Genomic DNA, 26,811 nt, shown 5'->3' on the forward strand with positions numbered 1-26,811 from the left:
ATTTATCATAAAGTAAAAACAAAGTCCAAGTATAAACTTGGCGATTCTTTCTAGAACAATGGGATTGATTGATGTCTAAATATATTCAGTACGTCAGTCTGCATTGATAGATAGGGTTCAGAGTGGAGTCGGAGCATGATTGTTTCTGAAAATCTGGAAAGCCACAAATTGAAAAATATATTGGGAGACTGAGGGGCCATCGCAGGTAGAGAGGAGCTCCATTAATCGCATTACTTTTTTTCTGCATGGAAAACCCTAAGATTATAGTTAATGCGCCAATCATTGACTTATGGGACCACATCTGAAAAATCAAACTTTGACAGACCATTTTGACTTGGAGACTTCACACTACTTCATAGGGGTCCGAAAGGTCATGCAATGTATTTACATTTTTTTGGGGGGGATACATGGCATATTACATATGTTGCGTAGGCTAAAACATGAGTTCTGCGATATAAATTTCAGGTAATAGCCAGTCACATCCTTCATTCAAAACTATTGCTGAGAAGTATATTCATCCATCGACTATAAAGGGAATCTATCAGCAGGTTTTTGCCACCTAATCTGGAAGCAGCATAATGTAGAGATAGAGACACTGATTCCAGGGATGTGTCACTTACTGGGCTGCATAGTTGTATTTTTAATAAAATCACAACAGGAGATGATCACTAGAGGGCTAGTAAACCTGCTGCCATGAGGTCCTCCATACTCATGACCTCTGTATAACCCCGTCCCCACCACTGATTGGCCGTCTGCCAATCAGTGGTGTGGGCGGGGTTATATAGAGCTCAGAATTCAGAGAACTGCTATATCTACAGCAAAGGAAAGTGTGATTTTATCAAAATGAGAACAAGTAACCCACTAAAAGACATATCGCTGGAATCAGGGTCTCTGCTCCGACATTATGCAGCTCTCTGATGGGGTAGCAAAAACTTGGTTACAGATTCCCTTTAACAGAAAATAAACCAAAAAGATTTGATTTGGCAGTTGGACCTTTTTTGACGATCTTACCGAAACGCAAAAGAATTCCAAGTAGAAATCCGATAAAATGTGACACTTATTATTTCCTCAAAGGTTAAAAACATGGTGTTCAAACAGAAGCCTCTGACATGGCAAGAACACTGCAGCAATTATGCTTTGTTCATGGCCAATGACGATCTGATGTTCTAACTAAAAGGAAAAAAAATGGGTCTACTTATTTTACCTTTATGAAACCCCTGCGCTTTTTTATTAAATACTTAGTTTCTCTGAACTCTTCTCGAAACATCCATTTTGACTCATTTTGGTCTCTTACAAATTAAGAGAAATGTAGGTCAAATTGTAAGTAAGAGTTAAGACCCAGAAAGAAAAGCACATATTTATCTGTGAAAACTATTACAAAACCGTAGTGTGTACAAAGATCAAAGGTACGTACAACCGCCTGATTGTACATACGTAAATGGTCACTTCATGCTAGTATCATTAATGCAAAGAACAGAAAAAATACTAAAACTTGTGTACTTGCACTAAGAGTGCTCCCAGAAACCAAACCTACAGCCTATCCATAGGATAGGTGGTAAGTGTCGGATTGCTGGAGGTCCCACCGATCACAAAAATGGGTCTCCCTTGTCCACCTATTAAACATACTAGTGATCAAGGGTAAAAACAAGCCCTGAGCGCATCACTAGTGGGAGTCCCTGTACTGAGCCTCCTAACAATCTTACACTTCCTATGGGGAAAGGGATTTGTTGCTGGTCTGGAACCATCTGAACATAGTGTGAGATTGAAGCTGACCTAGTGATTTTCGTAGATCTGGCTTCCAAAACCTCAGATGATCATATGTGTCCACTCTGAAGGAAATATGGGATTATGACTGTGATATCCATGTAAATCAGGTCAGTCATTCATATGCCCCCAGGAACGTGAGGAGGGTTTGGTTTTTATACAATAGCCTCCATCACATAGGACAAATTTAGGGTTCCTTTCCCGAAAATAAACCGAGAATTCCTGTTACAATTCTCTATGTTCTTATTTGTGGTTTTTTTTGTACTTTCTTTTATTTTTTTCAGACTATTGCATGGTTCTACGGGAACATCAACCCTACTTTCATTCACCATTAGATCCTCAAGCTATCAGTAGGAACCAGACAGGTTCCTCATAGCCACCAAACTGCCTCTGGTATCTTTCAGAGCCTACTCCAACCGGGTGCATAGTTCTCTCTCAGTTTTTAGAGACTTTACTACAATTTTGAGGACATCCATCTTCAGAACATGTTCACGGACAGCTTGTCTACCAACATTCAACTGCACAAGGACTTTGTCCTGCAAAGTTCTAGCACCTTCTGTGTCCATGAATATACTTTGTGCCCTACACAAAATTCAATTTAAAGAAAATATTATAATTACAATTGATATATGCACTCCAAGAACTACAGAATCCAGAGATAGCGACTAATTTACACAAACGATAACGAGATCTGGAAATAAGACTGCAGTAATATCTCCAAAGCTGCAATCTCCCAATTATATGTAATGCAATTTTCAGACTCTTTATGAAGTGTATCAGACTGGCCTGTTTAATCTCTCAGAATAAAGAGAGCAATGAAAATCAACAGGAAAATATATCAATGTAAGTGGTGCTTCGGAGATGACATCTGCAGTTGCAGTTTATACTGTGGATTTTCACGACAGATTTCACCCTCTGCACTCAAACGAGTGAGAAATGTCCCTCACCGACGGACCATTAAAAGGAAACCATCATCAGAAATGTATCTTATTGTTTAAATCAGGTTTGTGTAATAAAAGACGTTTGGGTTTTTTATTTGCAATGTTTTTTTTCCCGTGTTACAATCTGTATTAAAAATAAAAACTAGAAATTGTGTAAGTTCACACTGGTAACTGGAGCTTTTTTAGACTTTAACTTCCTGTTGTCTCAAGAAATCAATATGTACATGAGCCCCAATGGTCAGACCCCGAGCCTATTTTTTGCATTTAACCATCTAATAACAACACGGAAAGGTGATTGTGAAGGGAGAGGGAGCAGGGTCAGCTGTGACATCACCTATTGTGAAGGGAGGGGAAGCAGGGTCAGCTGTGACGTCACCTATTGTGAAGGGAGGGGGAGCAGGGTAAGCTGTGACATCACATATTGTGAAGGGAGGGTAAGCAGGGTCAGCTGTGACATCACCTATTGTGAAGGGCGGGGGAGCAGGGTCTGTTGTGACATCGGCTAGTGTGATTGGTGGATCCTGTGTTATCAGCTGTATATAGAGGTGTTACCTGTCACTGCAATCCTACCTCTGATTGGAAGGCCTGGTTCGATGTCACACCAGGAATGACTAATCAGAAGAGGCGCTATGAGAAGGTTCATAGTGCTCTGGTCCAGTTGCAATGGACTACTGACAGGGCCGCTGGACCAGGGTCCTGTTAATAATTTTTTGCTCAACTCTACTCTGAAGCCTCCACTACATTTCAGAACTGCATGCATGTAAGACTACAAACCAGAGATTATTAGATTAGTTTGATTAGTTTAGTAGCCGCCAGTGCCACTTTGGGAGCCAATATGATAATAAGAACTTAATTCAGGAGAAAAAAAAAAAAGGTTTAGCTGCCAGTTCCAAATATCTATTATGTTGCCAACTTGGCTACTGGTATGTATGGTATGTGACCAGCCCAACACAATACACTTGTACCAATGAAGGCTTACAGCTGCCCAGGATAAACACACCTAGAAAGCCAAGAGGGGAAAAGTAAGGTTCTATAGGAAATTACAATTGACAGTAACACAAGACAACGTGAGCACATGGGATATGGACAGATGAAGTCTTCTCAAGTCATGAGATATAAAATGCAAATGATTAAAATAACTTTTATTTGTAAAAGCGAACGCTACGAGAATAAAACACACATTCAACTGATCCATCCAAAATGACCAAGCATGTATGCCTGCCGCCACAATAATATGTCGCCATGACTTTCACTCCAAAGCCCTTTTTTAGAAGGAAAAGCTCATAGAAAATACAATTCCGGTTGCACTGTGTGCCTGTATTGGAGACACCCAACAATTCAATGGGATGTGAAGACTATTTGATATTAATAAACAAGTTTTAGGTGAGGTTCACACGCTGCAGATTTCTGATATCCGAATCTTACATTAAATCCACAATATGGGTAATGCCATTTACACGGTGTAAAATACAGATTTCTGTGTGGAGAAACCTTATCCGGCCATCCTCGGGGCACCGGCCAGAAGACCCGCACTCAGGACCTTTCTTCTCTTGCCTGGCTGCTGGCAGCTACCTTTACCGTCCATGAGGTGATAATCTAGTTTTGAGCAGTCATGACAGACAGTCTGGTTGCTAGGAATATTTAGCGTTGCTAGTCTGGTTGCCAAGCAGCACATCTGCTATAACCAGAGCATCACGACTCCATCATGTCTCGAGCTCAAAAGCCGAAAAAGCAGTGAACCAGGGGCAGAGAGCGGACATTGAGGCTCGGAATGAATAAACCATTCTTTTTCTAGTTCTAAGGCCACATTAACACATCCATTGTACACGTCTGTGTGGTGTTGGTTTCTTCTCTGACATCACACGGACCCATCGAGTTTCATTGATCCATACACACATCCGTTTTAAAAATGTATCCATGTGTCTAAACCAGGATCATGTCCTCTTCTCATCTGTTTTGCAGATCAGACTTGGCCATTAAAGTCTATGTGGATCATTGAGACACGGAGGAAACTAAGATGACAGACTGTACTTTAGTTTTCCATCCAAGTTTCATCTGTTTTAAAGCACCACTCCACAGATTTTTTAATTTCAGTGCTGGAGTGGTGCTACTAATCTAAGCTTCCTTAGACTAGTCTTATTCTTACCAGCTGCTATCTTCCACTCTTTCTGATGCAGTTCTGGTACCGTGCCGTCATCTTGTGACTGCAACTTCTGACTGACAAGATAGTCAGTCTGATAGACTGACGAGTACGAGATAACTGTCACAAGTTCTCAGTGTGAGCCTGTGAGAACCCCAGACTGGCCTCGTTCTGGCTCTCATAGACTTAAATTGAGTTGTGACTTCCGGATCACCCAACACACACTGGAGTGATCTTTCAGGTCATAACCCGCAGAAGATGACCGGAGCGGCGCCAATAATAAATGAAGATGGCGGCTGTTAAGTATAAGACTAGGAGCAGGGAACTTAGATTAGGGACATCACTCCAGCAATGCAATAAAAAAAAAAAAAAAAAGCTGGAGTGGTGCTTTAACCAGGCCTGTGGAGTCGGTAAGCCAAACCACTGACTCAGACTCCTCAATTTTTCTGACTTCCGACTCCAATTCCGACCACTACCTCACTACTGAGCATGTTCATAAAGTGCAGCACAGATGCATCTCAACTAAAAGCCCGAGATCCTTAGATCGGGAATAGAACAGACATTTATAGGACATTTCATAACTTTCCAAAATTCTTATGAAAACATTTACAACACATCCTGCATTGTACTACTGTACCCAATGTATTATATATTTTAGGATTCAGAGTTGGTCCATTTTATACCTACTCCAACTCCACCAAAATGGACTTCGGCTCCACAGCCCTGGCTTTAACTGACCCATTGCTAAGAGTCAACAGATAAAAAAAGTTCAGACAGTCTAAAAAAAAGATAAGAAAAACAAAAAAATGGATGCAACTCGGAAGCAAAACTTATGCCAGACAGATGAAAAATAGTCTGTTTTTTCGCAGATGTGTGAGTGTAGCCTAATTGCCATATTAAAAGCACCTTTTATTTTAGCAGCTTGATGGCGCGACTAGACACTGACAGTGCAGGTCTTCGATTGGCTCATGTTTACTTTCATTCCCTTTTAACAATGATGGTTAAGGGGTTCATACATACAATAATTAATACCATCATTTGTCCCTGCACATGCATTATCCTTGGCAGCACGACTACTTGTATAATTTTCTGGCTGTATAAAAGATGCGATTAATAACATCAGAGCTTTTTCTCGTATAAATGTGTGGCCGATCACCACCTTGTGTAAAAAGGGCCTTAAATTCAAATTACAAGTAAAAATGTGAAAACAACAAGTAAAGGCTGCATTACAGTAGAGGAACGGCAAGAGATTGGAGCTAGAAGAGGCCGCGTGCAGCGGGAGGGGAACGAGTGTTCAAACTTGTCAATAAGTCTTAGACACACATGAACTGCGCCGATAATGGTGACCTTGGCACATTCGTCAGCGTGCAACATAGGATTAATTAAAACTAAACACAAACAATGGATTTGCTGAAGAACAGCGAGAGATCCTTACTGAAATCTCAGCTTGAAAAAGAGAATACAGATTGTTTTCACAATTGGAGTGCATGCGCTTACTGAGGGTAAAGACAAGTGGGAAGGCAGCGAGTGACCCTAAAGTGGTGCTTTAAGCAGAACAGTCACAGATATGGTCACAAATATTCAAATTAAAGATAAAAGGTTGACAAAAAAACAAAGGTGCCACAACTGAAGTTCACACAGTAAAGAGCCCTTCTGCATTGACCACTTCAGTTTTTCAACAACTCTCTATGGCATTATTGTTTCTCCTTTTAACTTATGTTGTCTATCAATTCTTGGCAATAAGACCCACAAAAGCTACTTTTCCCACAATAACTTACTATATTTATGGTTACTGTGGTTGTCTGAACTTTACCCCCAGATCACATATATAATGTAAGATGGTGTACGTCTCTGGCATGTGACTATCACCATTGTCAGCTTCCTCTTATTAAAAAGTAAATAGAGACATTGTGAAACACAAGAGGTTCTAGAGAACATTTTAATTCATGGATGTTTTGTGGCACATACCGAAAAATAGTGCCCTTACTGAAGAGCCTTTGTGGTCACAGTGACTCCATACACACTATGAGGCCCACACAGTGACCACCTCCAAAGTATGAGGACCCCACAGTTCTCCACCACACACTATGAGGCTCTTCCAGTGACCCCCATACACAGTATAATGTGACCATATTCCCCCATAGTTCTCCACCACATACTATGAGTTTCCTACTAGTGACCACCGCACACAGTATAATGCGGCTATAGTCCACACACATACACAGTATGATGCCCCCACAGTTCTCCACCACACACTATGAGGCTCTTACAGTGATCCCTTCACACAGTATAATGCACCCATGTCCCCCCACACACGATTCCCCCACAGTTCTCCACCATGAGGCTGACTCCTAGTGACCCGCGCACACCGTATTATATTCCACACACACACTTAAATGCCCCCACACACAGTATGAGCCCCCACAGCTCTCCACCACACACCATGAGGCTCCTACAGTGATCCTCTCACACAGTGTAATGCACCCATATCACCCAACACACACAATATGATTCCCCCACAGTTCTCCACCACACACTATGAGGCTTCTACAGTGATCCACCCCTACACACACACACAATATGATTCCCCCACAGTTCTCCACCACACACTATGAGGCTTCTACAGTGATCCACCCCCACACACACACACAATATGATTCCCCCACAGTTCTCCACCACAAACTATGAGGCCCCATAGTGACCCCCGACACAGTATAATGTGCCCATATCACACACAGAGTAGGATGCCCCTATGCATATTATAATGACCCCACAAAGCCCTCCACAAGTAATGACTAATAAAGTAGCGAGCCCCATAGCAACCACGAATTTGCCACTGTAATGGATGTCATATACGTGTGAAGCTCTGTGATTTCATATACAATTGGCCCTAGACTAACTCAGAATCTGAAGACAGAAGTCTAGTAGCAGAAAACTTATTATTCTAACTATAGACCAACTCTAGAGGTGTGAAAATAATAATAATGTAGGCAAGCTACGTAACTGGATGACATTATTGCTGGAGTATTTCCTGCGCCTGTCAGAATGTCACGGCGTGTTCTGCCTTCCTCATGTTGACTACAGGCCAAGTGAGATCTCATATTCTGCAGCACTTTCTACAATGCACGAACTCGGAAGACTTAGTCTTGGGTCTTTTCACAACAGCAGAGATTCAGGAGTCTTTATGACAAAATAGACCAAGTAATAAATGACTGACGATTATGAGGTGCCAGCAAATAAAGCCATTGCGTGAGGTACCAAGTCGGTACAAATATGGCTTTTTAGCTATAGGTTTTTGTTTGGAGAACTTACACCAAAATAAATGCCCCTAAGTGAGCTGTCCCTATGATACAAGGTCAACATGGGAAAGACAATAAGACCAATCACCAATCTACGTGGGAAATGTATTCAGACTAGTATTCATTCCACGCAGGTGAAGTGGAAACTTGGCAGCAGTCGGCTGTCACTTGTTCTTCTGCACGATCATCTTCACATTCTAATAAAGAATCTTAGAAAGAGACCAATCTAGTCAAGAAAAAAAACGTCAAACAATCTTTTCTCCCTAGAAACCTTAAAAGGCATTTCCAGGATCTTGCACTGATTTGGTAATGCTGAAAATAAAAAAGTAACTTTATTTACACGTTTAGGCAGCCTCTACGGCAATCACATACACTGGCGACCAAAAGTTTTACTTTTTTTTTTAAAAGTGTGATTACTTCTGTCTGGTTGTTGTGATGCCATTTTCCTGGTGATTTTAGTAAAACGGAAGCAAATGGTTGTAAGCTATAAGGACAAAAATTGTGTTTGACATTGTTTTATCCCTTTATGTGTTAGGTTTTCATCAATTGCTGGGCCAAATGTTTTGCATGTTTTGTCATGGGTAATCGAATTTTGGCTAATTTATTTATTTAATTTTTTTGTGTGTTTTAATGTTAAAACATAGCAAAGACAAAGCCAAATGTGTCACCAGATGTAAGGAAGCTTATTATACTGAGAGTGAAGTCAGGCAAAAGCCAAAAAGAGGTAGATACGGAATTCAACTGTTCTCAGACTCAAGTATCACGTATATTAAAGAAAAAAAAAGAAGGTTATGGAACAGCTGAAAAACCTAGAAGTGGACGACCACGGAAAACTTCCTCCAGAGTTGATCACATTATTAAGAAAAAGTCAGTATCTGATGTCCATAAAAGTGCTGTACAGATTTCACACAAAATGAACGAAGAATATGGGGTCAAAGTGAGTCACCAAACTGTGGTGCGACAGCTAAGAGCAGTAGGGTTGAAAGTACGAGTTCCGGTCAAGAAGCCTTTCATCTCTGCAAAGAACCAGAAGATCCGACTTGAGTTTGCCAAAGAACACAGCCAATGGAAAGAGACAGATTGCTCGAAGGTGTTATGGTCGGATGAATCCAAGTTCAATCTGTTTGATAGTGATGGCAAGCACTATATATACCGCCCAATTGGAAAACATAATGATGTAAGATACCAAACACCTACAGTGAAACATGGTGGTGGCAATGTCATGGTTTGGGGCTGATTTTCTGCATCTGCCATTGGCCCTCGGCATAGAATTGATGGAAATATGAATGCTACCATGTACAAGAATATACTGGAGAATGTAATGCTGCCACATGGTAAAACCAAAGTAGGCAGGGGATGGAAATCCAGCAATGATCCTAAGTACACATCCAATTTAGTCAAAAACTGGTTAGTAAAGAAAAATGTTCACCTGTTGCAAATGCCAAGCCAATCACCTGATTTAAACCCTATAGTGCATCTTTGGGATGAGTTAGGACGACGAGTTGGCATCCGTACCAATAGCAATAAACATGAATTGTTTGCAGATTTACAAATGGAATGGAGCAAGATCCCTCAAGATGTCTTGAACACCCTGGTGGCTTCAATGCCCCGTTGGTGTGGTGCAGTAATTAAAGCAAGTGGTTATGCTACAAAATACTAATTTATGGCATTGTAAACAATGAATTACTCTCTATGTTGTGATCAATAAATAGTATATGCAAAACTTTTGGCAGTCAGTTTTCTTTAATTAAATGACCATACCTATATTCAGAGGCATTTTGTTAAAATGAAGGTCTTCCAAGATGACCACCAGAGAAATGGCATCACAACAACCAGACAGAAGTAATCACACTTTAAAAAAAAAAAAAAATGCAAAAACTTTTGGTCGCCACTGTAAATGATGGTCAGAAAGTCATAACTGCAAGACTGTTGGACCACCGGAGTGCCAGCACTGAAACAATGGGGGATTCAATGAGTAAGTAATGCCTACAGTTCTGCTCATCGTTATTGGCACCCATGAAGTTTAAGTACATAATGTGGAATATCTCCTGAAAAAAAATTAATCAAGTGAAACAGTTTTTTTGTATAGAGCACTCATGTTAAATACAAAAGAGCAAATGAAATGATAAACCAAAAAACAACAACAGGAGGGAAAAATAGGAAAGCATAAAGCTTGCTGTGTCACTGGTATTGGCACCCTTTACATTAATTTGGCATGGAAACACATTTTGACTCGCCTGTGGTAAATCACAAAAGAGATTCACTTGTGAATAATTGTTAGTGTGACATGAATTAGACAATGAACCATGACTTCAGTGTTTTAAAAAGTCACATGGTAGGCCCTGTTCCTTTGTCACAATGGTGAAGACAAAAGGAGCTGCCTGAGGATATCAGAACTGCCATTATTAGCAAACACAAGACTTCCAAAAGGGTATAAGGCCATCTCCTAAGACCTTGGTATCCCAGTTTAACAGTGTGCAATGTTATTAAAAAGTTTTCCAAGCATGGGACTGTCAAGAACCTCCCTGGACGTGGGGGAAAGAGGAAAATTGACAAGAGATGTCTTCGAAGGTTGGTACGAACAGTGGAAAAAGCACCATGTCAAACATTCAAAGACCTGAAGCTTATAAGGAAAAAAATGCCTTACCAACGGTTAAGCATGGTGGAGGATCCATAATGCTGTGGGGTTGCTTTGCTGCATCCAGTACTGGAGGCTTTGATCGTATCTCAAAAATCATTAAATCAGAGAATTATCAAGAGATTTTAGAGCGAAATGTCCTACGCAGTGTAAGAAAACTTGGTTTGAGTTGAAGATTATGGGTCCTCCAGCAAGACAATGACCCAAAGCATACATCCAAAAGTACACAGATATGGCCGGAAAAAAAAATGGACTGTTTTAAAATGGCCACCAATGAGTCCTGACCTCAACACCATTGAAAATCTTTAGAGTGAGCTGAAATCTGCCATTGGGAAAAAGAACACTGCCAACATTCAAGAGCTTCAACAAACTGCAAAGGAAGAGTGGGAGAAAATTCCAGCTGAGAAGTGCAAGAAGTTTATAGATGGCTACAAGAAACATTTGGAGGCTGTCAGCAATACCAAAGGATGTGCAACCAAGTATTAATTAGTGGTGTCTTTATTGCTGCACATGCTGTTTATTCTGTTGCTTCTTTGAAATTGCAACATGGAAGTTGAAAAACAATGTTTTATTGTTGTATTACTTTGGACCACTAATTAAAAAATCCTGAGGATATAACTTTGGTACATTTCCATTTATTTCTGAAGATATTGTAAAGTCTATGAAAAAAATAAAGGGGGACTTTAATAATGATGAGCAGCACTGTATTTCTTTATTTTACAATCTAACTTTGGCTTTTCCTATGTTTTTCTCTTATTAAGAAAAACAAACAAAAAACATGATTTTTGCGAATCTTATGGCTTTATTGTCATGCATCTTTCTCTCCAAAGACGTCTTTGGGAAAAGGCATAAAAGATGAGCATGCTATATTGGTGGGAGGTGGAGTGGGGGGCACTAGGAATGCTGAAAAGGCTTTAAAAAAACAAAACCAAAACCTCAAAGTAAGGCTGCGTGCCCACGATGCGGATTTAATGCGTTTCTTGCGGCTGCATTTCCGCCGCGAAAATGCATTAAAAACGCATGTTGTCTGCCATGTTTCCCAATGATAATCCGCATGTGCTGTGCAGATGCTGTGGAAATTTCCGCTGCAGATTATCATTGCGGAAAAATCTGCAGCACGACCATTAATTTTGTGGCATCGCGGCGAAATCGCCGTCATTGACTTGCATTGGACCGCATAACATCCACATGACTACACGTACACATGCTGATATTATACGATTCAATGTGCGGATGGTACCCGGGTCTGGAGAAGAGGAGACTCTCCTCCAGACCCAGCTACCATAGTACCTGTAGTTAAAAAAGAATTAAAATAAAAATAAAAAAAATAAAAAAACATATGCTTACCTTCTGATGGCCCCTGTCTGCTCTCGGCTGTGCTGCTGGTTCTTCGGCTGCTCGCGGTGGTAAAAGGACCTTCCATGACGTCATTTAGTCATTTGACAGATCACGCGACCGCTGACGTCGGCGGTCGCGAGACCTGTCACATGACTAAATGACGTCATGGACGGTCCTTTTACACCACCGCGAGCCGCCGAAGACACCGGACGCACCGGAGAAGGAGATGGGGGCCATCGGAAGGTGAGTATAATGTTTTTTTTATTTTTCACCATTTTTATTATTTTTTTTTACTATTGATGCTGCATTTGCAACATCGGAACTTGGTCACACAACATAAATCCATGCCGGTTGCGTGGATTTATATAGTGTGACCAAGTTGTCAAGCACTTTTAAAGGTGATGCTAAAATCGCTTGGAAAAGAGCTTGACAACCCGCATGCGAAATCGCATGTTCAAACAGCTTCACAAACGCTTCTACCTGGCAGAAAAAACGCATGTACAATCCGCATGTACAATCCGCATGCGTTTTTTCTGCCAGGGAGATGCAGAAACGCTCAGGAAAAATCCGCAGCATTTCTGCATCGTGAGCACTTAGCCCAAGTAGCACTTTTCATAATATCGAATTCATTTACAGTCAACATCTGGCAGTAGTGTGTCTGCTGCAAGAAAATGCCAGAAACCACCCTGAGACCAAGTCTTAGGCTATGTTCGCACACGTTGTGTTTTTTTTTCTGCTGCAAATCTGCTGCTAACTTTTCTCTGGCAGGAAAACAGCTGCATTAAAAACGCAGGTGTTGGTGAGTTTTTGCTGCGTTTTTTTGACCACCCATTACTATGGGTGAAAAAAAGCTGCAAATACGCAGCAAAAAGGCAGGTGCGTTTTCTGCTGCAAAAACTCAGAAAGAAGTGACATGCTCTATTTTCCAAAAACACAACCAAGTCACAAAATAACCAGCAAAAAAAAAAAAAAATGTGTGAACACAGAATTCTGGTTTCTCATAGACTTTGCTGGTACTGCAAAATGCAGCTGAAAATTTGAATAAAAATCTGCAGCAAAACCCAACATGTGTGAACATAGCCTTAATGGTAATTCTTATGTGATGCAATATCATACTGTGATATCTTGGCCGTGTCATATCTCACATGTAGGACCCATTGAAGCTTTAGTATAAAGTGAATCGGCCGTCATCCACAGTGTTACCCGGGGGCTCCTGATTGACTTCATGGGATGGTGGGTGCCACTCTATTTCTTATCTTTATGAAGACTAATATCTCACATGTATATGCCCACTAACGGTAGCCTATGGAAGTCTAATAAAGATCACAATTATGTGCCGCTATTGATATCACTGTCAGATTTTTGCACTTGCAAATCTTCACATCAATGCCTCAGGATATTGCATCATGATCACTGTGACACAGCCATTCACAACAATGCCATAAAGAACCTGGCATAAAGAGCTTCATCAAACTGTACTGGACCTTGAACGTGCCACTAGTAAGATCCTGGTTGACCACCCAAAGGAGTCTCCCAGAAAAAGATGAATACCACCAATGGTTAGAGGGTCTCACATAAGGGATCACTACAGCTATTTTGTGGCATTTTATAACATACTTAATCAATAAAATAATCTTATAAAGCCTGATCATGCAGTAAAACATGCATGCTGACTTGAAATAGAATTTATCCCGATTCTAAGTTGAGCTTAAAATCAAAATAGAAGATACAATGAAGCAGTTTCTAAAATCCATTTTGTGTACCACACGTTACATTCAGACACATTAGGTCATCAGAGGCTTGAGAAATCCAACAAGCAGATGTGCCACACTCACAACTGGCACAGGGCTCTCCCAGGACCAGCCTGGACACGTAGGCACCATCCCACAACCAACCACAAGCAGACAAGCATGCCTACCAATTTAGACCTTTTTATATTTTAGACATTCATGGCATGGACAAGAGGTTTATTTAAAGGTTAATAAGCATGTTGGCGTGTACTGCTCATATACTGTATGACAAACTCACAAAAGTCATCAATCAAGTGAACAGAATGTGATATTGTCTCTTATTTTATAATGAGAAATAGGAGTGGCGTTTTTGTTCAATTCCACACTGCATGAGTATATTTCCCTAGACGTTTTGATTTTGACCCATGTGTATACTCCTTCCAAGTAGGTCACAATTTAGTCTCGGCCATAAACTGGTTTCTCCACCATGGCCTCAATAGTGTAACTAGGAGATTATAAGCAACAGGTTAAAAGGGACCTAGTAAAAATGCCTGAACCTGCCCGAATCTGTCGCACTTTTCCGTTTTGGGCTGCGGCACTCCATTGCAGAGATATTCACATTTTTTTCTTTTGGAGTGCAGTATGTGAAATCTTGTCTTGAAGTCCAACTAGGTGTTTCTTTAGAGTCTTCTCTGGGGGCGTGTGCTTTCACTACTCCCTCCTAGAGACTGCCAATCACAGCTCAGCAGCTGATCTAACAGGCTAGCAGTCTTAGATTCTGCCGGTCTGTGATTGGCAGCATCTGGAAGAGAGGAGTGAAAGCACATACCCCTACCGAATACTCTATAGAAATGTCCAGTTGGGCTGCAAGAAGAGATTTCACATATACACTGCAATGAAGTGACAGTGAAAAACAGGCAGAATCCGGAGAGCTCAGTGATTTTTACAAGGTATTTAACTCAATTTTTTTTGAGAAAGTATAGACCATGATGTACAGACTGGCCAAAACTCAACACCCTCATATAAAATTGTGAAGCATGCTGAGATTGGGTCAGGAGACCCAGGGCCGGTCTCAACACCACAGTCCATTGTCGAACTGTGAATGTCCAATGTCTGAATGTGGCCTACGGCTGAATTTGGCCGTATTTTGTGGTCTGTATATGAGACACGCCATGTGCACACCCCAGATTTTTCAGTTGGGGAATAGCGTCCAGAAAATGTGCTGCATATTACAATAGTAACACTGCATAGAATATTTCCCAAAATCTCAATGACATGAAGTGGATGCAATTTGAAATCCACATCAGGTCAATTTGTGCTGAGGTTATCACAATGGATTTCACCTTTTGCAATGCAAAGAATGAAACGTGTGGACAAGACGCTGAATTTCCACAACATAATTTCTGCTCCAGTACCCCACGTCTCTCCTGCATATGTAAATCCAGCTGTAGGCTATGTCCAGACTTAACTAAGATTTTCAGGAGATTTCACCCTATGTATTGCATTTCCTGAAACAGAACGGCCGTGCAGTTTTCCTTTCTGATACATTTATGGGTTTGTTTTTTTTTATAATGCCATCAACATGTATTTTCCTGTGAACTATTGCGGTTGGCCTTTAATACTCCAGAGTAAATTGATCAATCAGCACAATTCTAATTAATGCTCATTCTGGCTTTTGATCCACAGAAGCCTTGTTTATTGTAATTACCATAGAACTATTTCTAACTACACGTAAAAAAAAGTCCCCGTCAGCCATCAGCTTTCCCATGTTATTACAAAAATAAAAATTGGCCAAGGATAGTGGGAACCTGGAACTTTTGAGTTTCATACCAAAAGCCAAAAGGTAGCCTAAGAGATGCCACATGAGACCCAGATGGTCAGGATACCAGCTTTGCCCCCTAGTCTGTTCACCATGCAACGCAAACAGACAATGGGCATTCAAGAGCCTTTCCTAGTAAAATAACAAAAACAAGTTACAGAAAGAGACAAGCTAACCATTAGTTTGCCCATGGGTGATAGCACCCAGCATAACAAACATCCAAAAATTTTCATATCATTTACCAGTGAAAACCTGTATAGTACTACTAATAATAATCTTTATACACTGTATGTTATCGGAAGCACGTTGCATTTTTTGTTTGGTTATTAAAATGGACATATGAAGGGAATCAGATGGGCCCATTCACTATAACAGGGTCTTTCTGCTACCAATTGCATCTGGTATGCAAAGATTCTGCACAATAATGTAGAAGATGGGTAAATGGAGAACAGGTTGATCAAGGAGTGTGACCGGCCTGCCCAAATTGATATAATTTCAGGGCACACTTAAAAAACATAGATACTGGAAATGCCTGTGGCTGGGGTAGTGCATTCCAGAGATCTGGTGCAGCACTGTTAAAGGTTTGAGAGGTGGGAATGAAAGCTTCAGGTTATAGAGGGTGCTAACCACAGCCTGTTGGCAGAATGTAAAGCAGACGTAGGATGGCAGATATAGATGAGGGAGGGGACGTAGGTGGAGCACTGTACAGCATTTTGTGGATGTTATTGCATCCAACCAGTGCAGTGGCTGGTACATGGTGGAGACATCGGTGCAACAGGTGGAATGAAAAATTAATTGGTTTCTACACTCACGACAGACTGTGGAGGGAAAGACCAATAAGTAATGGGCTACATTTGTCAATCAGGTCGGAGTGAACCAGGGGTACAGCCTCCTTAAGCAAGATTAGGTCCCTAGATTGGAGCAGATTTCATGAGGGGGGAAAGGGAAGGAGACTTTGTTGGTCAAGAAATGCTACTAAAGTTGAGCAAATAGATTCATAGCATCTTGGTTCAGTGGCCACGTGTGTAGTCCTGGGCTGCCAGACTACCTATGTGAAACTTTTTGCTTACTCTATAAACAATCCTTAGGGTATGTGCCCACGTAACGTTTTTCAAGTGTATATGCTGCGGAATTTCCGCAGCGTAATCGCTTGTGAAACGCTATGTAATCCACCCCCCATGGTCCCCAAGGGGATTCCGCAAGTTCAATGCCCATGCTGCGGATTTTTCCGCAGCGTTTTTGATGCGGGGAAAAATCCGCAGCATGTCAATTAATTTTGCGTTTCCGCAAGCGGAATTGCCTTTGCAATGCAATAAAAAAAACGCAAGGCAATTCCGCATGTGGAAATCGCACGATAAGCGCACGATAAACGCGTGCAGAATTCCGCATGCGTTTATCCGGGAGAGGACATGCAGAAATGAAGCAGAAAATTTCTGCTTCATTTCCGCAGCGTGGGCACATAGCCTTAAGCAGCATCACCAGTCTTATAGTCTTTTACTGGCAGCAAGCAAAGATCTCAAAAATGGTGCAGAACTTTAACAAAGTATGTTACAAAGTTACAGAACTTATTAATTACACCTGTTACATTTTATATTCATAAGAATAGGCAAATCTTTTACATATCCCAGCTATTTATACAGTCCAATAAAGGAGTTAAAAATCTATTATTGCACAATACTTTAAGACATATTCCTAACTTTAATTAAAAAAGCAAGTTGCTGTTATGTCTGATGTTGCTAAGGAATCCTCCTTTGTCTGGAAAGAAACCTTGGTCATTGGATGACATATTACTGCTGGCTGAAGGACTGTTTTTAGCCGTCTTCCAGTAAACTACTGGCTGAAAAGCAATTTTTGGAAATTATATATAGAATATAGGCTTTTAAAAAAAACAAAACACAAAAAGAAGGCTGCTTTCTTTATATTAGCTTGCATTTTTCTTTTCTCCTAATGGCTTTATTTACCATTTTATTGTACACAATTAGAGAAATCAATATTCTCATTGGACTCCCCTCAGCCCCGTAGAATCACATATTGAAACAATTATTTGGGAAATGTACAAATGGACTCACAATTATCTCACATCATAAACAAGCATGTGTGGCCAAACAGGATTACATCCCATTGTGTGGGGGCAGGTAAGTAACCAAGTCACTGTGGGGCTATTCGTTGCCTAAGAAGACCTATCACCAGGTCAGAAGTAGCCAGTTTTTGCTCTCATTTTATTCACGCTCCTCCCGTGAGTATTCCTTTTTTTGTTTGTTTTTTTAAAACCAGCATTAAAGAGAACCCATTACCTCCAGAAACACTATTTACCTGCAGATGTAGTGGTAATCTGCAGGTAATTACTGTTTAAATCATTCCTGGTTGCTTTACTAGAGCAGCAGCTGCAGGGTGAAAATGAAGTTCTATTCTCCCTGCAGCCGCTCACTTCCAGTCATCAGGGCAGTAATAGTCACCGCTCAATAGACAGTGAGAGCATTGTGATCACTCCCTGGCACATTGCTCTGCATACATATGCTGCAGAGCTGGTTGTCAATCAATGTGCTCAGACAATAAATTGTAAAGATCAGACCAGTCACGCCCGCATATTATGATCATGACTGGCATATGTGCAGCTTCATGCATTCAACCGCATCATGGACAGGTGCTGGCGTTCCTGCCAACTTAGGTTCATGTGGAATATCTCATCTGCACTAGCACATTGATGAACCTTGGACAGTCTGCAGTCAGTTCTGAAAATGGACAGTACTCACGATCGAAAATGTGATCACTTGAAGGTAGATTTAGGCTAATCATTGTCATTAGAAACTCTCACACTGCCAAAATAACACAGAGTCAGCATTTATGTGATTCCCTAACACTGTTAAGTTCCACCAAATGAGTGCTTTACTTTAACTAAATCTAAGGCCAGCCATAAACAAGACTTGCTGTCTGAACTGCCCGGCCGTCAGATATCTCCTCTGTCCTCAGCATATTATCAATAATCCATATCCAGCAGGAAAGAAGAAAAAGCTGTCAGACACTCAGGGCAGCACCTTATTATCTGGCACAAAAAAAAAACTAAAATAAAAATGGGTCAGGTCCATCAAATTCCAACATTTCCCATTCTCCTGTCCCAGTAGATGCACCAGGATACCCATAATTACATGGTCCAGGATACCCAGAATTCTTGTGAATTGACTGAAAATGATCTTCCTATATATGAACGGAGACAACAATCCTATGTACTAGATTGTTGTGAAGAAAACAGTTAAATGGCCACAGTGTGAACATTCTCTTATATGTTGCAGGTACTGTATACTAACTCGTGCTCCAGCTCATTTCTTTGGCTTTGCTGTAGCTCCTTGTACTTTGTACAAACGGGTGTGGCTTCCTTTTTTTGAGCTGGGCATTTAATTCATATGGCTTCCCATGGCTGGGTGTCTGAACAGTGAGGCCTTTGTCTTGCTCTGCCCTTATCCACAGTGAGGTTGTCTGAAACAAGGTGAGGTTTTAATATTAGAGGATAGGACCATCCCGATTGGGGTACACCTTGTCGTGGTTGGATGGCTTTGACGTTTTTTTATCAAAAAGAGTGTTTATAAAAGTGCCCTATGTTATTTATATGTATTATTACACTTACAGCAGGGAATGTGTTCATTTTGTTTCTCTGTTAGGTTTTATTGTATACGGTATGTTATAACTGCCCGATCACCCAACATCATCTATCGAGAGAGTCATGGGGCATCTATATAAATTAAGTATGCCAATCCTGCTAAAACCGGTAGATCTAGCTGATTAATCTGTATATGGATTTTTGCAGGACTCGCATATGGATGTCCCAACCATAGAACAGGTAACCAATATGAGATCAGTGGGGGTCCAACACCCACACCCCCACTGAGAAGTTGATCTCTGCTCTGGTAGCACCCAGATGTAACAAATTTAGCAAGCCGTACACCATAGCTCCAGACACTGTTTAGGGTCAGGTGCTGGGGTGAATATCCACTGATCAGTGGGGAAGCTGTGTGCCGAACCTCCACTGACCTCATATAGATGGAGATGACATCAATATATTATTCTCGGAAAATACTTTTAATGGCATGGAAATGGTGCTATAAACCATAAAGGCCCAATTAATAATTTCTGATGTCCAGTAAAGTTAGTATTCAAACCTTTGAGGTGAATGTGGATTTGTTCACCCATCCTTACTCCTTTGGGGTACATCTTTATCATTTGGTTTCCAAACTGGTTTTACTACTCTAAGATCAGTTATAAGCATTGCTAAATCAGAGTCAAAGTTGACTTTACCCAAAAGGTTTCGTTCTAATGAATGGCAGCTCTTTAGGAAACTATCTGTGGGACGTTGTATCGTGGTGTATCCTGTCATCTGCCTGACTGCTACTATTACACAATATAAGGATCCCATTACAGAGGTGTTCTCCCTCTTCCAGATGAGCGAGGAGTCACTGTACATGGCTACAATCTAACCTGGTACAAGGGAGCTGGTTGCACAATCCTTAGGGCAGGAGCTTCACAGTGGTTCCCTCACATCTGGTTTGCAAACAAGTCCCTCTCTCATGAATCTCCCTCTCTCTTCCTGCCAGTGTTAAATGCCATGTCACGCACTGAAAGCGCACTGCAGCCTCACATTATGGAGGAAGCCGCTGCCAAGCGTGCAGATGAAGCCTGCAAATGCAACTGAGATGCATGCACAATGTCAGCCTTGTGTTCCCAGTCTACATCTTCTGCCTTTACATAGCAACAATACATAGGAAACAATGATAAGAGGATTTGTAATGAGAGGGTACAAGAACTGCCATAGAATGAACCTGGATATTCCCCCCATCCCAATGGCCAGTGGCTGGGCCCAGCTGTATACTGAGATTCTACATCTGGAGAGGGAGCACATATTATACAGATCCAGGGCCTGCAGAGAGGGACCTCGCCAAAAATCCCTCCCATCAAATGCATCAAACCCAATACAAGCAAACAAAAATATATAAGAAAACAGTCTGAGTATACAAAGCAGGTAATGCCCCCTGCAATAATAAAGTGCCCACAGGTGAAAGGGAGCCAAGGAAACAGCGTGGGAGACTATGCCAAGGTCTCTGAAGTCAGAAGACATATGCAATAATCCCACCAAAGGATGTATACAATGACCCCGTCATCAGTGGACATATACAAGGTCCCCGGACATCAGAAGATGAATGCAATGATCATACCAGAGAAAGTATACAAGGTCCCCACCGTCAGAAGACCTATACAAGGTCCAATGTCCCTGCCATCGGAAGACGTATACATGTTCATCATCAGGATATATACAAGATTGCCGCCATCAGAAGACATATACCAGGTCCCTGCCATCAGAAGACGTATACAAGGCCTCCATCATCTGAAGACGTGTACATGGTCCCAATCGTGAGACGTATACAAGGTCTACGTCATCAGAAAACACATACATAGTCCCCATCATCAAAAGACATATGCAAGCCCCCATCAGAAGACGTATACAAGGCACCCATCATCAGGAGACATATACATAGTCCCCATTGTCAAAAGACGTATACACAGTCCCCACCATCAAAAGACTTATACACGATCCCCATCATCAGAAGACGTGTACAAGGTCCCCATCATCAGAAGACATATACAAGGTCCCCATCATCAGAAGACATATACAAGGCCTCCGTCATGAGAAAACGTGTACATGGTCCCCACTATCAGTATTCATGTGGACACACACCAGGTACTCCTCTAGTCCACATTGATACCATAGAGATAAGATCTGTATATAGATCTCTGAAGCTCCAGCATAAAATGGCTTAGATTGAATGTCAGATCCTCAAGAAAAGCCATCACCCATCCCCCATTGAAGAGGGCACCTCTCACCACATCACATCTCATTGTTACAGCCAACCCCACAATAGACCTGATGCCTGCTCACATCCAGGGCACAATCACATCCCCTCCGGGCACAGAGGGGCCTTCATCTCCAGGTCTGAGGATGATGGGGAATGAAAAATCACTGCAAGTCAGGAATGGGAAGAAATACAATGTCTATGTGAGACACAGGCAGAGGCTGCATGGGCATTACCGGGGCAGCCGGTGCTGCATGCCTCGCCTGGTACACTGCAGCCCGGGGCGCTGATGACATGTGCTGGAGCCATTAGACAGCACATCGCCCGGGTGCAATCATCTGCAGGGCCTGCAATGTGAGGGTGCAAGAAAAGAAAACGCATCTAGTGCACATGACAAGGTGGCACTCACCATCGCTGACAGAGGTGGCATGGATGTGCAGGGCACAGCACAGCAATCCCAGTGCCAGCACCCCTGGCACATCTGTCCTGAGAGTCGGCATTCTGGGGCCAGGCACTACGGGGGCTCCGGGGATGGAGGGGAGGGTGCCTATGTCTCAGCCTGCCAGACTCCCTCCTCCACGTCCTGATATCGGGTCTCCAGGAGGGAAATCAGATCACCCGCACTGATCGCAGGGACTGCAGCCTCACTCCGGAGCAGGGAGCGGTGCAGGAGGGCGCAGGTGACGGGCATGCAGTCCCTGCTCCTCGGCTTCTCTGCCAGGGTGTCCCCCCTGATGATGAGGGGCTGTGGAATCCAGCAGTGTTATTAATGAGAGGGGGAATGGCTGGAGAGAGAGGATGTGTGGGCAGGAGAGCGGGAGGGAAGGAGGGAGCTGGGGGCGGGATGGCGGCTCTCCCCTCCTCCTGCACACACCGAGGCTCCGTCCGCACACACCGAGGCTCCGTCCGCACACACCGAGGCTCCGTCCGCTCTGTTCCTGCTCCACCGAGGTGTTCGCCGGCACTACCCCGTGCACCGCCTGTGTGACAGGACCGGGGATTCCTCCTGCAACATGAAGGGAGAGGGCAGGAGCGCCGGGCAGTCCTATGTAGCTGCCTATTGTACTCCTCGGTGTCAGTCCTATGTAGCTGCCTATTGTACTCCTCGGTGTCAGTCCTATGTAGCTGCCTATTGTACTCCTCGGTGTCAGTCCTATGTAGCTGCCTATTGTACTCCTCGGTGTCAGTCCTATGTAGCTGCCTATTGTACTCCTCGGTGTCAGTCCTATGTAGCTGCCTACTGTACTCCTCGGTGTCAGTCCTATGTAGCTGCCTACTGTACTCCTCGGTGTCAGTCCTATGTAGCTGCCTATTGTACTCCTCGAGGTCAGTCCTATGTAGCTGCTTATTGTACTCCTCGGTGTTAGTCCTATGTAGCTGCCTATTGTACTCCTCCGTGTCGGACTGTCCACATACTGTGCCCCCTAGTGGACAGGGTAGGTGGCCTGGATATGGCAGAGTCCATAGATGGAGCAGAGAGCTCTGTGCCAAGAAACTTTGACTTTGGGGGGTCAGCCACATTCAATATCACATTCCCCTCATGTACAAGTTTGCCTGGGCTTCTATCTAATAATACACTGGGTAGTTTGGTGAGACGGCACCTTTGTTGGTACATAAGTGTATTGTGCCAACTGCTGCTCCTGTGGGAGGACCTGCACAGCGGCCCACCTGGGGATTTACCTGCTCTCCTGTGAGCCAGTCCAAGCCTGCCTTTATAGATAGTGGGAATAATCATCTCTGATATCCTACAGATATATGATCCTGCATACATGTTGTACTGTGCAAAGGTTTTAGGCAGTTGTGGGGAAAAAATACAAGCAAGGATGCTTTGAAATACGGAAGTGTTAATCGTCTATTTTTATCCGTTAACCAAATGCAAAATGAATGAACAAAAGACAATATAAATCAACTCAAAATTTGGTGTGATCGGCCTTTTTTTTCTGCATCTGCTTCTTGAGAAAAAGTGAAATGCCTGTTACTAGTCCTTGGAGGTTCAAATTAGTTTTGATCTCTGGTGCTCACCTTGGGGCTTATTATGTCCTACAAACATGACCGACAATATCAGGCGCTATCATCCCTACTAGGTCCCAGGTTGCAACACTGCGTCTTGCACAATCCCGTGACTGTAATGGAATGATCTTTACTGGTTGTAACATAATTCTAATACTGAATACTGTGTGTATGTGAAAGAGGACTCGTATCATTCAATCTTAGGCAGAGCTACCTGCACATAAGTAAATAGCCATGGATTTCAATAGCACTAGCCATCCATCCATCTAATGAGTATGGGGATGTCTCAACCATACCTGGACATCAGAAATAAGGAGATGGAAGGATTGGACATGTTGTATTTTAACATAACTGATACTTTGTTCTCACAGGAAATAAGCATCATAGAATGGTAGAGTTGGAAGGGACCTCCTGGGTCATCTGGTCCACCCCCCTGCTCAAAGCAGGATTCACAAAATCATCTCAGACAGATGTCTGTCCAGCCTCTGTTTGAAGACGTCCATTGAAGGAGAACTCACCACCTCTCGTGGCCGCCTGTTCCACTCATTGATCACCCTAACTGTCAAAAAGTTTTTTCTAATATCTAATGTGTCTCCTCCCATTCAGTTTCATCCCATTGCTTCTAGTCTTTCCTTGTGCAAATGAGAATAAAGATGATCCTTCTACAATGTGACAGCCCTTGAGATATTTGTAGACAGCTATTAAGTCTCCTCTCAGTCTTCTTTTTTGCAAGCTAAACATTCCCAAATCCTGTAACCGTTCCTCATAGGACATGGTTTGCAGACTGGTCACCATTCTGGTCGCTCTTCTTTGGTCCTCCGCTTGTGTTTGCCACCTACTTATTTGCTTCCTCCATTGAGATTACATTCACACTGGGGTGAGTGGAGATTGCACATGTATAGGGGACACAGGAGGAATAGCTGCGAAGACTGTTTCCTCCACTCAGAATGTGAACTTTGCAGCCCATCAGCGGCTGATTGACTGTAGCGCCCACATGGCATCCCTGATGGATGTTGATCCCAGCAGACTAGCGGAGAATGAGTCACGAGAAGGGACGCTTATGCGGGAGGTGAATATAATTTTTTTTTTATTATTTTCATCACCCATGGCACACTAGTAAGGGCCTGTCCAATAGTGGACAGCCCCTTTAATAATTGTCACATGACAAGTTACATTTCTTGCAAGTTTGAGGCTGTATTTCTGTGGATTTAGTTGGGAAATTTGTAAAGCTTAATGTTGTCTTCATTGCTGAAACTACAAATACTTATCAATCATGCAATACAATCAGTGAGGCGTATGACTGCCTTCAAACTTGTTCTGCACTTGGACAACGACTCCAAACATACATCCAATGTCATTAAGAACTAAAACAGAAAGTGGATCAAGGAGTCCTGGAAGTGATAATGTGGCCCCCACAGAGCCTTGATCTCAACATCATTGAGTCCATGTTGGATTACATGAAAAGACAAGAATTTGCACAAGCCTACATCCACAAAAGATCTGTGATTAGGTCTCCAAGATGTTTGGAACAACTTGCCTGCTGAGGAGCTGCAAAAACTGTGTGCAAGTGTATCTAGAAAAATCTATGCTATTTTGAAGGTAAAGGGCAGTAACAGCAAATATTGATTTGATCTAGATTTTTCTTTTGTTCATTCAACTTTCCTTTTTGTTATTTGATAAAAATAAACTATTAACACTACTATTGTTGAAAGCATTGTTCAATTGCAGCATTTTTCTCACACCTACATATTTACTACTGGTTATATGATAAAAGTTAGCTCAAAGGGGTTAAACGACGAATACAAAACCACCATCAGTACATGAATACAGCACCAGAACCATCATCAGTACATAAATAGATCACTAGAACCATTATCAATACATTAATACATCGTAACTCTTAGTACAGCAAACAATTGGAATGTCAGTTCAGGCCAATATACAATTGTATCGCATAAACATATTCACTGTATGCCCTTAACATTGGTAAGAAAATACTAGGGGTTGTTAATAGCCATGATTAGACTGCAGAACAAAACCACAGTAGTGAGGAAAGGTAGTCAGTATAAAAAATATTTGGATTTAGGTGTCTTGTAGGTGACAAGTTCTCTGATTAGAGTACTTCTCTTTGTTTTCTCTGCCATCTTCTCCAGAATTTCACATCCATATCTTGATTCTGCAGACTTCCATCTTCCCTGATTTTCTGAAGCACATTACAATATGGCACCCTTAAAAATAAGAGGGTTATTATATTATCCCTGAATAAATATGTGCCGTAGGTTGTGCCCCTGAATAAATAATTGCTCTTCTCTGTGCTCTTTGAACAAAATGACCCCCCCCCCCACTGTCCCTCTAATGGTATATCACCTCTACACTGTCCTGTCCTATAAAATATTGCCTCCCCACCATCCTTATAAACTATAACCACAACACTGTTTCCGTTATGAAGTATAACTGCCACACTGTTTGTTCTTATGAACTATAACCGCCACATTGTCCACCCTTTTTAGCTGTAACCTCCGAAACTGTCCGTCTTAATTATCCTTATTAGCTATAAATGCCCTGCGGTATGCCCTTATTAGTTATACAGTGAGGAAAAAAAGTATTTAGTCAGCCACCAATTGTGCAAGTTCTCCCACTTAAAAAGATGAGAGATGCCTGTTATCGACATCATAGGTAGACCTCAACAATGAGAGACAAAATGAGAAAACAAATCCTGAAAATCACAGTGTCTGATTTGGAAAGACATTTTTTTTACATTTTGGTGGAAAATAAGTATTTGGTCAGTCACAAAGTTCATCTAAATACTTTGTCATTGCCAACAAAGGATATATAACAGAGGTCATACGTTTTCTGTAAGTCTTCACAAGGTTGGCACACACTGTTGCTGGTATGTTGGCCCATTTCTCCATGCAGATCTCTAGAGCAGTGATGTTTTGGGGCTGTCGCTGGGCAACACGGACTTTCAACTCCCTCCAAACGTTTTCTATATGGTTTAGATCTGGAGACTGGCTAGGCCACTCCAGGACCTTGAAATGCTTCTTACGAAGCCACTCCTTCATTGCCCTGGCGGTGGGCTTGGGGTCATTGTCATGCTGAAAGACCCAGCCACATTTCATCTTCAATGCTGTTTATGGAAGGAGGTTTGCACTCAAAATCTCACGATACATGGCCAAATTCATTCTTTCATGTACACGGATCAGTCGTCCTGGTCCCTTGGCACAGAAACAGCCCCAAAGCATGATGTTGCCACCCCCATGCTTCACAGTAGGTATGGTGTTCTTTGGATGCA

The 26,811-nt window shown here is 42.2% G+C and overlaps 1 protein-coding gene across 2 annotated transcripts in view; it reads right to left on the reverse strand.

Moving 5' to 3' along the window:
• The window catches only part of LRP1 (LDL receptor related protein 1), a 385,437-nt gene extending 363,116 nt beyond the window's left edge, over positions 1–22,321 (reverse strand). Inside the window, exon 1 of one of the 2 annotated variants that reach the window (XM_073663345.1) lies at positions 21,919–22,321. In XM_073663345.1, the coding sequence (XP_073519446.1) occupies positions 21,919–22,009 (91 nt within the window). In that variant the 5' untranslated portion in view covers positions 22,010–22,321. The remainder of the gene's footprint in view (positions 1–21,918) is intronic. The other variant, XM_073663344.1, reaches the window with a different exon arrangement.
• Positions 22,322–26,811: the final 4,490 nt, after the last annotated feature.

Source organism: Phyllobates terribilis, unplaced genomic scaffold (genome assembly GCF_046119375.1).
Source record: "Phyllobates terribilis strain yellow unplaced genomic scaffold, ASM4611937v1 Scaffold_2__4_contigs__length_985480577, whole genome shotgun sequence".
Classification (NCBI taxonomy): Eukaryota; Metazoa; Chordata; class Amphibia; order Anura; family Dendrobatidae; genus Phyllobates; species Phyllobates terribilis.